This window comes from Pelobates fuscus, chromosome 3 (assembly GCF_036172605.1).
Source record: "Pelobates fuscus isolate aPelFus1 chromosome 3, aPelFus1.pri, whole genome shotgun sequence".
Lineage (NCBI taxonomy): Eukaryota > Metazoa > Chordata > Amphibia > Anura > Pelobatidae > Pelobates > Pelobates fuscus.
In genome coordinates this window covers 324965550-324981483 of record NC_086319.1, presented here as the reverse complement: position 1 = coordinate 324981483, position 15934 = coordinate 324965550, and the positions used below count along the sequence as shown (strand labels likewise).

Sequence of the window (15934 nt, the reverse complement as noted above, 5' to 3'; positions counted from 1 at the left end):
CCAGCTATCAGCGAAAGCTCGCGCTGGAGGAAGGAGAGGGAGTCAGAGTGGGAACTCTGACTCCCACCAGCCTGTGCAACCACTGGACCCCAGGGAAAGTCACCCTCCTGCACCTACAAGGTAGAGAACATGAGGGTGACTTAAACATTTTGTATATGTGTTTTTCTTTGTATGTATGTGTGTGTGTGTGTCTGTCTGTCTGTCTGTATGTATGTGTCTTTGTATGTATGTGTGGCTTGTGTGTGTGTGTCTCTGTGTGTGTGTCTGTGGGGGAGGGAGGGGGGGATTGATCAGTTTTCCCCCGGGACCCCATGGATTGTGTGTACGCCACTGGTCATAGAGTGTTATATTTATGTGAATGCTGCCTAGAACCTGTATTTAAATGTGAAGCCCTTTAGGGTTTTTTCATTTTCCATGTGAAATTTAAGAAAGGGATGGAAAGTGAAGCTTTAAAGGATTTTAAGCTTTAAAGGAAGCTTTAAAGGACTAGTCACCTAGACTACTTTATCTCATTGAAGTGGTCTGGGTGCAGTTGTCCTGTAATTTTAACCGTGCAATGTAAAACATTTTGTAGAAACTGCAATGTTTGCATAGCCGGATATACCTCTAGTGGCTCCACATGACTAGCTCCATTACTCTGAGAAGAAATGGATTCGAGGAGATTGCAAGTGATGTCTGTTTGTAGATAGACATCAATGGTGGAGGAGCTAGAGGCTGTAGCAGAGACATCTTGGTGATGAAAACAAGGTAAGCCATCTTAATTTTACCTACATTTACTTCACTATAGTCTTAAAGGACCACAATAGTGCCAGGAAAACATACTTTTTTTCCTGGCACTATAGTGCCCCGAGGGTGACCCCACCCTCAGGGTCCCCCTCCCGCCGGTCTCTGGGGGGGAGGAAGGGTTTAAACTTACCTCTTTCTCCAGCGCCGGGCGGGGAGCTCTCCTCCTCCTCTCCTCCTCTCCGCCTCTTCGGCTGAATGCGCATGCGCGACAGGAGCCGCGCGTGCATTCAGCCAATCCATAGGAAAGCATTCTCAATGCTTTCCTATGGACGCTGGCGTCTTCTCACTGTGATTTTCACAGTGAGAAGCGCGGAAACCCTCTAGCGGCTGTCTCATTGATGGATATAGTTTATATAAACATATAGTTTATATAAACATAGCAGTTTCTCTGAAACTGCTATGTTTATAGAAAAAAGGGTTAAACCTAGCTGGACCAGGCACCCAGACCACCTCATTAAGCTGAAGTGGCCTGTGTGCCTATAGTGGTCTTTTAAAATAACAATTGTTATTTTTGGGACTATAGATTCCTTTAACGAACAATATGTTTTATGTACAATTTGTTTATTGTGGTGGTGGTGGTGGTGCATGGGCAGCAGTGAGTTTTGCCCGTATGCATCACATTCTTTCCCAGCCTTGACAAAATATCACCCTCCCTGTACTCGTAGATTGTAATATGTTAAACCAGGCCTCTCCAAACTCCAGCCCTCCAGATGTTGCTGAACTACAACTCAACAGATGGGGTTCTGAAAACAGCACAGAGTTATTTAAACATAAATATGAGCGCGCACATTCGCTGGAAGATTCTCTATGGCCTACGACCCTTTTAATGTCAGCGTGCAGGGACAATTTTTACTCATTCTTTGTTTTAGTTCTAAATGAGTCAGGAGATGTCTCTGCCAAGCAGTTCAGTACCATTGCCATGACAACAATCACCTGCATGAAGCAGCTACTGAGGTTCTCTGAGAGTGGATAGAAACTCTTGGGTAATATTTTGTAGCTGGAGGCTCCAAAAGAGATTTTTGGTGTTCGCTACTAGGGAATTGTGATTTGTGAATGGTTTTATGTCTCAGCTTTGTAGTGTAATATATTAGTCAAAATATCCATACATATAAGCTTAAGTGAAATTTTCCAATTTAAGGTCAAAATAGCCCAAATGGAAACATTCTCTAAGTCAGCTATGCTTTTTGTTGGCTCCTGTGGCCTTATAGGGACACTATAGTAGTAGGTATTCTAGCATGTATGCCTAACGATATAGTGTTTTCCTCATTGTTTAGGTGTCCACCCCTTTTAAGGGTTTAAAAGTTAAGATTTACTTATCTTATATCCTGTGGCTAGACCAAGCCATCCCACTTCTATAGGTAAGTATTGGGAGCTATTGTGCATGCGCGGAAAATAAAAGCACTGCGCCAATCAAATGCTTTCTTTGAGAAACATTTATTGAATAACAGAGTCAAATTTGGTTAATGCAGCAGAAGTTGAAGGAAGACAAAACTGCAATGTTTAACATTGTAGGGTTAAAAAACAGGGGCACTGCACCCAGACCAGTTCATCTTAAAGGGACATCTTAGTGTCCCTTTAAAGTTGAAATTCACTTTTCAATTCTCACTTCAGTAAATAACTCTGTTAGTGATCAAATCTGAATTAAACTAAATTTGTTTATTCACTGTCCCCTTGAACAAAGCTGAAAAAAAGATAGTACGTGTGAGTTTGCACTAGCGTGACACCTGTGCGGTTTAACCATTTTAAAACCACCCCCGACACACACAGCGACTAGGTTAATTGGAGTGACAGCTAGCTATCCCACCTCCAGCTGTTCATTGAGTACTTTATGACTGGTTGCTTGATTAAAAAGATATTTCTTTGTATATGTCGAAACGGTTTAGTCACTTAAATTAAACATGCATTCTGCCACACGTTTGAAATCAATCTCGTGCAATAAATGTGTTTGAGTGTAGAACTGACTATTTTTAGATCCCCTTTTCATGTCACGTAATGCGCCTTTAATTACCGAGTTCTAAGCACTCTACTTCATAAAGAGAAAATGCCACACATTGAAAATCTTCCAAGCGAAATAGTATTTTTTTTTATTCTTTTTTTTTTTTTGCTTTGTTTAAACAAATAATTATTCAAAGGTATTGTTTTCAAGCAAATAAAACTGTTCCTCCGTTACATTTATTTGATAAGGCTTTAAATTACCATGCAAGCAGCAGAAGGCAACAATGATGTTCCTATTGTTCATGTTAACATCGCACAAGACCGTTTTAATGTAATTTTTTTTTTTTTTTTTTTAAGGTATTTGCCTATTAACTCCCCTTCCACTGAGTTCTATTATATCCAGAAAACAGTTCTGGCAGTTCTGTTCTGTAGAACAGAATGCACTGTAGATGATTCAATAGGCAATTACCAGTTTTCATTATTTTCCAGCACAGAACACAAGGTATCTATACATTATGTTTTCCTAAAAACAAACAAACATATATATTTTCGTACACAGCACGGCAAATTGATAAAGGTTTGCATGGATGCTATGATTAGTGTTATGCAATTAGCCCATTTTGTTTCTTCTAAATCCTCTACACAAAAGCGTGTGAAGAATTCCTTCCCTATGGCTAACGAATTAAAGATGTGCTAATTTGCTTTCAGCCGGGACTTTCCAGCTGCCTAATATAAAGATAATGATGAAGCTAGCTCTCATTTAAAAATGATTGTTTATTGTATGTGTTCGAAAATTAATTTAAACCCATTTAGTGGGTGATGTTCAAGGATCAATTTTTGAAAACTTTTTTACATTTGCTGGACTTCCAACTCTTTTTTTTTACTCCGGATTACATATTTCACTATTTTTACACGTTTGGCTTCATGGGATTTTTACAATATATTGAATAACAAAATCAGTGTTTTTAATGAATAAAGAAAAAAATCTATTATCCTGTGAGCCAACTTGTTTGCATTGGTTGAAGACTTCCAATCCAATTCCCTCTGTCAATTTCAATTTTTAAATTTTTTTTTTTTTTAAAGGGCTACTACCATACCAGCCATTGCTACCCAGTTGTTGACTGGTTGCACACTTTCTAATGACACTGTTAGTAGAGCTAGTGCACAGATGACTATCAAGCCAGCCAACTGGTGTTGCTTGGCTGCATTCCAAAATGTTAGTGTTCCCTTATTTTGTTGCTCAGGCAACTACTGTACCACTCAGGCAGCAAGCCAACCATCCAGCTGCTATTCCCATTATCCTTATTCAGCCAATGGTACAGGCACTCCGACTGTCCAATGTTGATCTAAGTGTATACGTTCTATTTCTGTTGAAATGCCCTGTGCACATTATTTAAAAAAATATTTTTAGAGCAATAGAGGTACCAGATAATGCTTTACTTTGCACATATGCATGTTGCAATTTAATGTTCTCATTCACACTTCTGAGAAAAGCCATTCAAATTTATTCTGGCTTCCTATTTGTAAAATTGGCTATTGACCGCATCATTTTAATTATACATTGTCTATGAAATCTGACAGTGATATTGCCCCAATAACAATTTACAGCCATCTGTTTTGTGCTTAAAGTTAAATAATGTAATACTTCTTTCTTGGTAGTGGCCCTTTAAGATAGCACAGATGAATCACTTTTAATTTGGAGACTTTGGCTGGAACCAGTTGGATCTAATAATTGTTATTTGAGTTCATTCTGAAGTATAGGTTGTTTTATGCTCTCAGCTGCTGTAGCTTTACACGTGATCATGTGCACTGTCAACAAAGTGAATCGTTTTAGAGAAAGCTGTTACATACCCTCCAGCTCAACGAGTAGTGAAGTCATGTTTAGGGAAATTCCACTGTTGGCTAATAAAGAAGCGACTGACCTTATTCTGTTATCACATAATTTATTACATGACATCCCAGTTCTCTGTGTGTTTACTGCAGTAGAGATTTTAAAACTTTTATATGTTTTACTGTTTGCCTAGTTTATTACAGCCCTTCAATACAGATTATTTATATCCAAGTCACAGTTTGGCAAATCCACCCACCTCTCATTCTCAAGAGAGCTTCTGTCTGAACAGGATGGCACAGGTTGTTTAGAATCACACCTGGTAAAGTGAATGTTTAGTTTCGGCATAAGCAGGGCTGGCTTTGGGTGCTGGGGAGAACCCTGGTTTTATTCAGCGCTACGGAATCTGCTAGCGCTATATAAATGGCAATAATAATAATGAACTAGCTCCAAGTGTTACATGAAGTGAGAGAGAAAGGTAGTCAGAATGTTGTGCATTTACAAAATAACCTTTATTAAAGCAATAATTCAAGCACCATAACCAATGATTATGGAGCCACAAGTGCCCTGTCTTTTTGTTTTGTTTTGTTTTTTTAAGGTTTAAGGTTAAGGTTTATACCAATTTATGGTAAATTGTATCTTTGTGTGCTCTCACAAATAATCTGAATTACTGTTTGCACTTTATTGTGTGTGGTGGAGAGACCTGCATAGGTGATAGTAGCACATGTTACTGCTTCAAACCTTTCATATTTTATATTAATGCCTGAGAGCCTAATGTTCCAAAGTAAGAACCTCCATTAGCTCTGCTTATGAAGGGTGCCAAATATAAACCATTTGAGCCACAGAAGGCTTCCTACCGCTGCCCTACCTGTGGTACACTGTTAACCTAAACATTCCCCTCCTAAGTGGATTAAAGGTGGTCAGAGATGGGTTATTCTCTAATCAGCCACTATGGTAATTTATAGTGTAAGTCGGAGAGCTGGTCAGGAATGCCATGTAGTAGTGGATATACAATAGTTTAAAAATCACTGGGTTACTTCTGATCTGAAAATATCAACATTCAATTATCCTATTAATAAGTAGTATTTAGAAGTGTTTTAGAATGTAATTTCTGTAAGATGTGTCAATGGGTGTATTATGGTGTTGTTACGCTGAGCCAATAATATAAGAGGGTTAGATTACATCCTCGAATGATATTCCCTAATATTCATTAACTATCCCTTATTACATTGTTAATAAACACGATCTGTTTCAGGCCCTCGCAGATGTGGTTGAGGAAGGGCATTTATTTAACCCCTTAAGGACCAAACTTCTGGAATAAAAGGGAATCATGACATGTCACACATGTCATGTGTCCTTAAGGGGTTAAACATATATTTAAAAGAAAACAAAAGCTTTATATTAATTGAATTGCAGATTATTCTTCACTGTGGCTAACCAGATCCGCTTTCCTTGCCTACTTTGACTGATCAACTACTAATCTTCTCAGTCAAGGCTGTTGGAGGTGTTTGACATAAAACAAGATTAGCAATCATTAAAGTACTGCTTTGTTTTTTAAGGCTTAACGTACTATTTGCCATTATTTAATTTGAGAATTTGAGATGGTTTCAAGCAGAAACCTTTTTTTTATTGCAAATGCAATGTAAAACCCACTATGAGTTGGTAACAAGAAGTCTAATATAATTTATGAAGCATTCTACGATTTCTAAGACCCTTTTCGTATTCTTTAACCATTTACCTGCGCTGATATTTTTGTTGTAACAGGTGCACAAAGGGGACTGGGAGAATCAACCTAAATCAATAAAACTGATGTTAAATGTGTATAGATTGAAGGGATTTAGCGCAAGTAAATATTGACACTGTCCACTCACGTTTATTCGGCTTAGTCATCTAACTTAATAGTTCTAACCCCTTTGCCTTAAAAATGCATGCAGTACACTAATCTCTTCAGACACACTCTGCACCAACCAACCTTAAAGGAAGACTAACACAACTCAGAGGACCATTTAAATGGAAGATGTAAATATATATTTAACAATTTAGTAGACAACAAAATGGAAAATGTGTATTTAATTTTACTTATAAATTTACTTATTAGGGGGCATTTAATTGCAAAAGCTGTATCTGAAGCCATTGCAAGTCCTACTCCTGTGTCCAATCACAGACTTCCAATGCAGCTCAATGAGAAGTCTTTGCAAAGTAGGTGCTCTGGGTAATAGCTGCCTCTTGAGTTTAGCTCCACTGAGATAAACAACCAGGAAGGAATAGAATAGGTTGTCTGACAGCCAGGGGGTGTAAAAAGGTAAAGTATTTATTTTTGTCAGTCTCTTTTTGATTGAGGCAAGTGAAAGTTACAGTACAGGTAAAAAGGAGTTATAGCAGATATACAAATGCAGTTTTAAGCATAACATATGGAAAACCAGGAATACATTATCACTGAAGTACAAGTGAATAAACTCCTGCTCGATTTAAAGGGACACTGTAGGCACCCAGACCACTTCAGCTAATTGAAGTGGTCTGGGTACAGTGTCCCTCTTGACCTTAGTGCTGCAATGTTAAGCATTGCAATTTCAGAAAAACGGCTACTAGAGGGCTTCCTGGTTTGAAACGGACCTTTGGTCCAGTATCTGACGCTGGACCTTCCACACTCTGCATGAGCACATCCAGCGTGGAATTTCTTCCCTATAGGAAAGCATTGATTCAATGCTTTCCTATGTGGAGGACTAATGCGCTTTAGCACCCGCTCGTTGCAAGCCATCGACAGCTTTGGATTTCTGGCACTATAGTATCTCTTTAACCTCAGTTTAAGGTAATATCACACTATAAATAGGCTAGTATTCATGCCTGAGTGTTGATCATTAGCAAGGCTGTCTTTCATATCATAGAATATAACCATGAAGATGTAGTCCACAACATCTGAAGTGCAGAAGGTTGCCTACCTCTGCCTTAGTGAATCGCTGCTCCTGCGAGGCACAAAGCGCGGAAGTTTGAAGGGCAGAAGGATTCCTATTGGCGGTCATCTTAGTACTCAATGTGCAGGGTGTCAGCTCAGAAGGGAATCGCCAGAGTCAGCAAAGGTGAGTGGGTCAGCACTCGGGCACTGGGATAACTTCCACCGGTCAAAAGTGTGGGGTGGTGGGTGCATGAAGAGTCCACACTGTCAACCTGTGAACAAGGAGAGCTGCCATCTATCCCCACTCTGGTCTCACATAAGCCACAACCGCGTTCGGGCATAAAGCCACCGACTGCCTGCAAATTTCTCTCAAAGGTAGAGCCACAGGAGCTCACAAGATTGTATGGGATGTTTCTGTCCAGAGAAAGACATTGATTTTTAGGTGAAACAAGCAACTTTAGCAATATGCTCCCGGAGCTCAGCCAAGATGCGTTTGACCAGCTCTGCAGCCAGACTGCGCCCCTGTAACAAGGTTCATTTCTAATTGTGCCGATTCCTTATTAAATATGCATTTTTTTGGTAAAGTGAAAAAGACGCATTCTTCACACATAAAGCACTTCAGCAAGCTTAAGTGCTCTAGGTGCGCGGGAGTGTTCATTTGACCCCATACTTATGCTGTGTTTCTCTACATTTATGTCTCAAAATTTTTTTTAACTCTTTAGGAAGCCCAGAACATGTTAAATCAATACATTAGCACTTTTCTTTTGATATGTTGACTGACCCATGGGTAAATATTTGCCTAGTATTTTATGTCATTCCAAGGTCACTTGGTTAATGAGAAGATAGGAGTTCCTCCTTAATTTAAATCATGGGTCGTCAACCTGGTCCCTACCGCCCACTAGTGGGCGTTTCGGGATTCCAGGTGGGCGGTAGGGATTTTCAAATTTTTTTATAGATTGGGTGAGCCGGCGGGCGGGTGCGAGCCGGCGGTACCCCTGCGACCGGGTACCGCCATCACCACTTGCGGCCCCAGCGGCAATCCGCCGGGGCCGCATATGGAGGGGTCCATCGGGTGGCCCATGCTGTCAGGGCCACCCGATGGATGTGGATTGTGAGGGGGCCCGGTCAGCGCTGGGCGCTTTAACAGCGCGACCGGGCCCCCTGTGATGACATCACAGAGCTGGGAGGAAGTGATTCCCCGGTCACTCCTCCCAGCTAAAACTGAGAGCCGCGCGGGAGGAAGGAGGAGGAGGGAGTCAGAGTGGGAACTCTGACTCCCATCCACCTGAGCCACCACTGGACCCCAGGGAAAGTCACCCTCCTGCACCTTAAAGGTAGGAAACAGGAGGGTGACTTAAATATAATGTGTGTTTGTTTGTGTATGTGTCTTTGTATGTGCGTCTGTATGTGTGTCTTATGTATGTGTCTTGTGTGTGTGTCTGTATATATGTGTCTTGTTTTTGTATGTATGTCTTGTGTGTGTATGTGTCTTTGTATGTATGCCTGTGTGTGTCTGTATATATGTGTCTTGTTTTTGTATGTATGTCTTGTGTGTGTATGTGTCTTTGTATGTATGTCTTGTGTGTGTCTGTGTCTTTGTATGTATGTCTTGTGTGTCTGTCTGTATGTGTGTCTTTGTATGTGTCGTGTGTGTGTGTGTCTTTCTGTATATCTATATATATGTGTGTATGTATGTCTTGTCTTTGTATGTATATGTTTCTTGTGTCTGTATATATGTGTGTATGTATGTGTGTCTTGTCTTTGTATGTATATGTTTCTTGTGTCTGTCTGTATGTGTGTGTGTCTTTGTATGTGTGCCTGTGTGTGTGTGTCTTTATGTATGTGTGCCTGTGTGTGTGTCTGTATGTATGTGTGCCTGTCTGTATGTTTGTTTGTGTGTCTGCATGTGTGCCTGTCTGTCTGTATGTGTGTCTTGTGTGTCTGTATGTATGTGTGCCAGCAGGGCCGCCATCAGCTCAAGGTCTGGGCCCCCCTTCAAGCCCGCCCACAGGGCAAGCCTCCAAATCCTGCCCACAGGAATACACACACACACACACTAACAGATACAAATACTAAAACAGACATACACACATGCATACACACAGTGCACAAACACTGGCATACACACAATGGCATACACATACACTGGCATACACACACAGGCATACATACGTAGGCATACACAGGCACACACATACACTGACATACACACACACATACACTGACATACACACATACACCTCATTTTCAGCCACCCTCCTCTCTTCCTTACCATTTCGTCGCAGGAGGGTGGCTGGGGATGATGTGACTCGGCTGCCTCTCCTCGCGGCCTCTCTCTCCTCCTTCCCGCGCGGAGTAAACTGGGAGGAAGTGACGAGCTGCATTTTTTTTTTTAAAGGGGCCCGGTCGCGCTATTACAGCGCTGACCGGGCCCCTGAAGATAATAGGGCCCATTGGGTGGCCCTAAATGCTTGGGCCACCTGATGGGCCCCATAAGCGTGTGGGCCCTGGTGCAGATGCACCGGCGGCAGTTCCGCTGATACACGTGGGGCCCGGGCCAGGGCCCCCCCAGGGCCGCCGGGCCCGTGACAATTGTCACGGTTGTCATGTCCTGATGGCGGCCCTGTGTGCCAGTCTGTTATAGTGGGATACCTAGCTCAGCCTTCCTACTGGGCATTGCTATAAGGAAGGTTAAAAAAAAGGGGAAAAAAAAAAAAGGTGGGGAGGGGAATTGAGGAGGGAGAAGAGGGGAGATGACGCACAGATGAGAAATCCTATTATGCGCAAACAGAGAAGTCGTCTGAATATCACCGAAAGAGGAGACCTTCGTTTGTTCCTTACGAAAATCGAACCAGATATCAAATATTTAGTCTTGCAGCATCAACCTCAAGGATCTCATTAATCACTAGTAAAGGTAATTTCAATTTACTTTGTTTTCGCATTAAACTTTATAAAGTTAAAAACATTATAAACATGCATTAATTGGAAATAAAAAGATAAATGAACGTACATTTATTTTTTTTTAAAAACACCCTCCTTTCGAAAAAAAATATTCCGCACTTGCGCGAAAACTGGTGGGCGGTAAGGAAAATTTTTCAACCAAAAAGATGCATTAGTGGGCGGTAGTTAGAAAAAGGTTGACTACCACTGATTTAAATAGAGATTATTGCCCTATATTGGGATTTATTTGTGAAACAGTTAATTGTGGATAATTGAAAGAGGTTTATTTTCAAAATTTTATTCAAGGATATCTGATTTCACACAAAAATCCTTAATTTGGATATTTTTGTCATAAATTTAGCAAATTCTCATTGCAGTTTTTTTCACAGTTGATTGTAAAGTAATTATGTTTTAACTCTAACAATTTATATGATAAGGCTCTGGTAGTACTAAAGATCACTGGACCTCAGAACCATCATAACATTTTGCTGCACGGTTTGGCTTTATTCTATATGCCAACTTGTTGTCAAATATCCCCAAATATTCTATAATTCTAACTCGTTGTGGAAAATATTGGTGCTATAAAAATAATAATGTAACAAGTACATGAAAAAAATTTAACTAGGATTGTAATGCATTTAGGGTTATTTATTAAAGGAGCACTGTTATCATTCAAGTAAATATATTGGTTAGTATGACTTCATTTTAGATTTTGGGCCCCACCCCATTGTACATTTATTTTTTACATTTATTTTAAATGCAGAGGTAATGCTGCATCACTTTTCAATGAGAAGTGTTCAAAGCATCTTCGGTGATGAAGTGCCTCTAGTGATGATCAGCCTGACTGTCACAAGAGTTATGTTTGTGGGTAAATGTGGACTTTGCCATTGTTTTCCATTGCCGCAGAAAAGGGTCAGAGTATTTGCTTCAAAACCATTTCATTAAAATGGAGTGGTTCTGGTCCCTACAGTGTCCATTTAAAATGTGGATTAAAGGGAATGCAAAGCTAATTTAAAATTTTTGGCCAACACCATTGTGGTGACTGAATGATTGGTCATGTTGTGTTTCGTTTTTGATGACAAAGAAAATGGCACGATGATGAAAATAGCAAAAAAATTTGCAGTGTAATTGGAAATAAAATCGTGCATTTTAAATAGAGGCAGGCAATGTTAGAAGCAAATTTGACAGCCCAGATGAGAGGAAACAGCTCATCATTTTTATAATGTTAAATATCATTTCATGTAATAAAGCCTGTGTTAAAGTATGCACGAAGTGTCAAATAGTACCGAATTGAAATCTGAAATGCTAAATTTAGACAAACATTCGTGGCTTGAGAAAATGATTATCTACAATTTGGCATTCTGTGAATAATTCTGTATGTGTTTTATTTTTTCATGTTATACATATAGGTGTAAATTAGCATTACAATGGGGGTAGCCATCTTTAATGCTCTCCATTCAGCCTAGTGTACATTCATCAATTCTGTCATGTGCAGGTGCTAGGCATCTCCAAATTGCTCTCCCTCATTGTTTGACACCTTTAAATCATTATCTTGGCAATTAACTGTTCTTCAGACCTAAGAGGGCCAAATATGGCAGCCCCCCATGGATCATGCACAAGCCAGGAGTTGCATGTAACAACGTTTTACAGGAGCACTGTACTGTGTGAGTACAGTCATTTTATATTAAGTCCTTTCTCTGTAATATTTTTATAACCGTAATTTTAAAGCGTTATTTTGTAGATGTAATATTTTTATGACCGTAATTTTAAAAAGTTATTTTGCAGAAGGAATTGTTTAGTATAAATCTTTTACTGACTTTTAGTCCAGTATCGTCAGCAGCTTCCTTGCGGCACTTAGCTCTGCCTCCTCTGATGTCATATGTCACTGCAAAACGGTCCAATCCAATACTTATTATTTAGAAACATGGTGGACCATTGGCACATGCGCGACTCACGCTGCTATCCACCACTGAAATTCTTATTTTCGAGAATATAAGTATCCCAGAAGGCGCAATCACGCATGTGTGCAGTGTGCACATTCAAGTGGGGTAAGCAGAATGTGAAATCAGCTCACCATTCAATCTCGGTGTCTTACAGCAGGGATCTCATTGAGATGGTCTGAGTACGGTGGCCTTATTCTCAAAACCTTGAGATGTACAATATTGCAGTTTTTGAGAAACTGCAATGTTTACATTAACAATTAAGACTGCCTCAAGTGGCTGTCTACTAAACAGCCACTAGAGGCGCTTCCTGGAGTTTCACAGAGTTTGACTCTGTGAAACGACATATGACTTCTTCACGATGTGAATGCGCATTAAGCCCCCACATCGGCTTTGGATTGCGTACGTTTAAAAGGGGTTGGATTGCGTACGTTTAACCCTTTAAGGACCAAACTTCTGGAATAAAAGGCAATCATGACATGCCAGGCACGTCATGTGTCCTTAAGGGGTTAAAGTTTTTTTTTAACCCATTATTTGCCACTGAGGGGGGAAGAGGCCACTATAGTGTTTGGAATACAGTTTTGTTCCTACACTATAGTTTTCCTTTAAAGAAAGAGAATTAAAAAATAAGAGAAGGGGCAGTACCGTATATTTAATGCACGCCCGCAAGTTAAATAGGATTACGTTGTTAAAGTGTCTACAGTGTTCCTTTAACTTATATGTGCTAATTTTAGAACAATACACAATGAGGCTATTATTTCACATGTCATCTTTTATTTTCAGTTATAATAATAAAATATGACCGTTTTCCTTTACTGTGAGAGCATTTTTAAAATATATTTAGAATAACCTTATTTAAAATATGTTGTAAAATAATCAAATGAAAGCTCTCGGTTGGTGTGACCTGCCTTCAAAAGCAAGAGTGGCCCTGACTGCCAGGGTCATTAACTAAGGTGAGAATTGCAGGAAAAATCAAGGGGAATTTGAAATTTAAGACCAAAGTTGCCAAACTGGAAGCATAGCTGATTAAGAGAATTTTTCCAGTTCAGCTATTTCTGCCTCGAATTCTCACTTTACAGAATAACGCTGCTAATCGGTCTGAATCACTGACTTCCTTTTATTGAAGAAGAAACAAGTTACAAAACAATCGACTAGTAATACCATCTACATTCTAGCTAGCAAAAGAAAATGACCCTGTTAACTCTTGCAATCCTAAAATATGATTTTTTTTTGTCTTTGTTTATTAGGTATCAGAGGTTTAGAGGACTATGTTCTCAAGTCGGGAACATTGTCTACATCACCAGCTTGTCCACCTTTTATCCCTCTGAACTTTGAAGCAACACCTATTGTCCGAGTTGCTGTTGAGCCAAAGCATCCAAGTAAGTGTCATGTTGTCCTTCATTCATTATTTTTTTAAATATATGTTTTGTAGAGCTTGGCGGCTTCCACCACTACATGGTGCCTGTGCCCCTCACCATTCTATTTAATCATCTCTATATTATTTTGTGTTCAAGATTAACGTTTACCCAAATGGGATTTTGAATAACACTTTGCATGAGGATGTCCAGCGTCTTGCAAAACCCCGTGGGAAAGCATTGATCCAAGGTCTAATGCGCATATTCCTAACATTATGGTGTTCCTTTAAGCTAAAGTTGTTTTGACGCCTATTGTTTCCCTTTAATGTTTTATGTATTCATATAAAGTTTCAGAAAAACTGCATTTGTCTTTGAAAAAAAGATATGGGTGCACTCAACAAGAAGGTGTGAAATTACAGCATGTAGCGGAGTAGAGGTACGATCCAAGGTAGCTCCGCTGGTAGACAGGAACAGTAATCCAATACAGGTATCAAACGGGTAGCGTGGTTACAATCCCTTCCCTCCAAGAACTAGACGACACATAGCTTGGAGGTCAACTGTCAGCTTTATTCACACAATTTCTTTTATGGCTTTTTCCCATGCAAGGGAGGTAACTCAGAACAACCAATCCCCTCACAATCACCTCCCCTCCCTCTCCTCCCCTTAGATTAGCAGGTAAATTAATTAGAGAGAACCGAGTTTTCCCCAGTTTCTGAATGACCCCTAAATACGGGGGGTACGAGGATAAACGAGGGGTCCCCTGGTAGGTCTGCTCTGGGTGAGTAACATATTCAAATTTCACCCAGATCAGACCAGGGGTTCGGGAGTTACAGGTATGTAAAGATTTGACCGACTGCAGGGACACAGTAGCCGAAAACGGCTCCATAGATTCTGGCCCTGTAGTCGGTCTACTTCACTGCATAGAAAGTGCCGAACAGCTCAGCCATCCGACCCCAATCTTTGGTTCGGATGAATCCCCTAGACTGGGGAATGCAAACTACCGAACGGCGGGCCGTTCGGCAGTTTGGATCATATGATTTGGTGATCCTGGAGGTCTGAGCGGTGTCTGGGTAGTCGAGCGTCCGATTTTAGTTCCAGACGCTCGACGACCAAACACCGCTGTTCGGCAGTTAAGATGGCCGCCGCCACGTGGAGATTAGGCGAACGGCGGCCACCCACGGACCCAATAACGGTATGTGCACATGGATTCTTCTTTAACATGCTGGCATAATATACAAGATACATTGACAGGGACAAATAACATTGTAAATACGGGTTTCTGGTGGCTACTTCTGCCACAATGCTCCCCCAGAACCAAGCCAGCATACACAGTCTGATCCCAACGGATCGGCTTGGGGATGTCTGGAGGAGTACCCACAGATCACTTGTCTAGTTCCGTTTGTCGGGATAACCCGTCAGCATTTCCATTGAGCTTCCCCGGGCGATATTGGATATTGAAATCAAAGGGCTGAAGCGCTAAGCTCCAGCGCAGCAGTCTGGCATTGTCTCCTGACACCCGGTTCAGCCAGACCAACGGGTTGTGATCTGTGAGCAGGGAAAATGTTTGTCCATACAAATAGGGCTGTAGTTTCTTGAGGGCCCACACCACGGCAAGGCATTCCTTTTCGATGGCGGCGTAGCTTACTTCTCTGGGTAAAAGTTTTCGGCTGAGGTAAGCTACGGGGTGTTCACCGCCATCGGCTCCGATCTGGCTCAGTACTGCTCCCAATCCGAACATTGAAGCGTCTGTATGGACGAGAAAGCGTTTAGTCGGATCGGGAGCAGCCAACACAGGGGCATTAACAAGGGCATTTTTTAGGAGTTGGAAGGCCTGTTCACACTCTGGGGCCCATACTACTAATTTGGTAAGGTTTTTGCGGGTTAAGTCGGTAAGGGGCTTGGCTAGGGCGCTGTAGTTAGGTACAAACTTTCGGTAATATCCTGCCGTCCCCAAAAAGGCTAGTACCTGGGTTTTAGTGCGGGGGGTTGGCCATTTAGCTACGGCCTCTATTTTGGCTGGTTCGGGTTTTTGGTGGCCGCTGCCTACTCGGTGTCCGAGGTATTGGACCTCGGCCATCCCTATATGGCATTTACTGGGCTTGAGGGTCAGTCCGGCTTCCCTGATGCGGTCTAGCACTGCTCCGATATGGTCTAAATGATCGGCCCAGGAGTAACTAAAGATGGCTATGTCGTCTAGATAGGCGCAAGCGTACTCCTGAAACCCGTCCAATAGTCGGTCCACCATCCTCTGGAAGGT

The 15934-nt window shown here is 41.1% G+C and overlaps 1 protein-coding gene across 3 annotated transcripts in view; it reads left to right on the top strand.

The window, feature by feature from the left end:
* The window catches only part of EFL1 (elongation factor like GTPase 1), a 289883-nt gene that overhangs the window by 213094 nt on the left and 60855 nt on the right, over window positions 1–15934 (top strand). For all 3 annotated transcript variants that reach the window (XM_063448974.1, XM_063448973.1, XM_063448972.1), the window contains exon 16: window positions 13570–13701. In XM_063448974.1, coding sequence (XP_063305044.1) covers window positions 13570–13701 — 132 coding nt within the window. The remainder of the gene's footprint in view (window positions 1–13569; window positions 13702–15934) is intronic.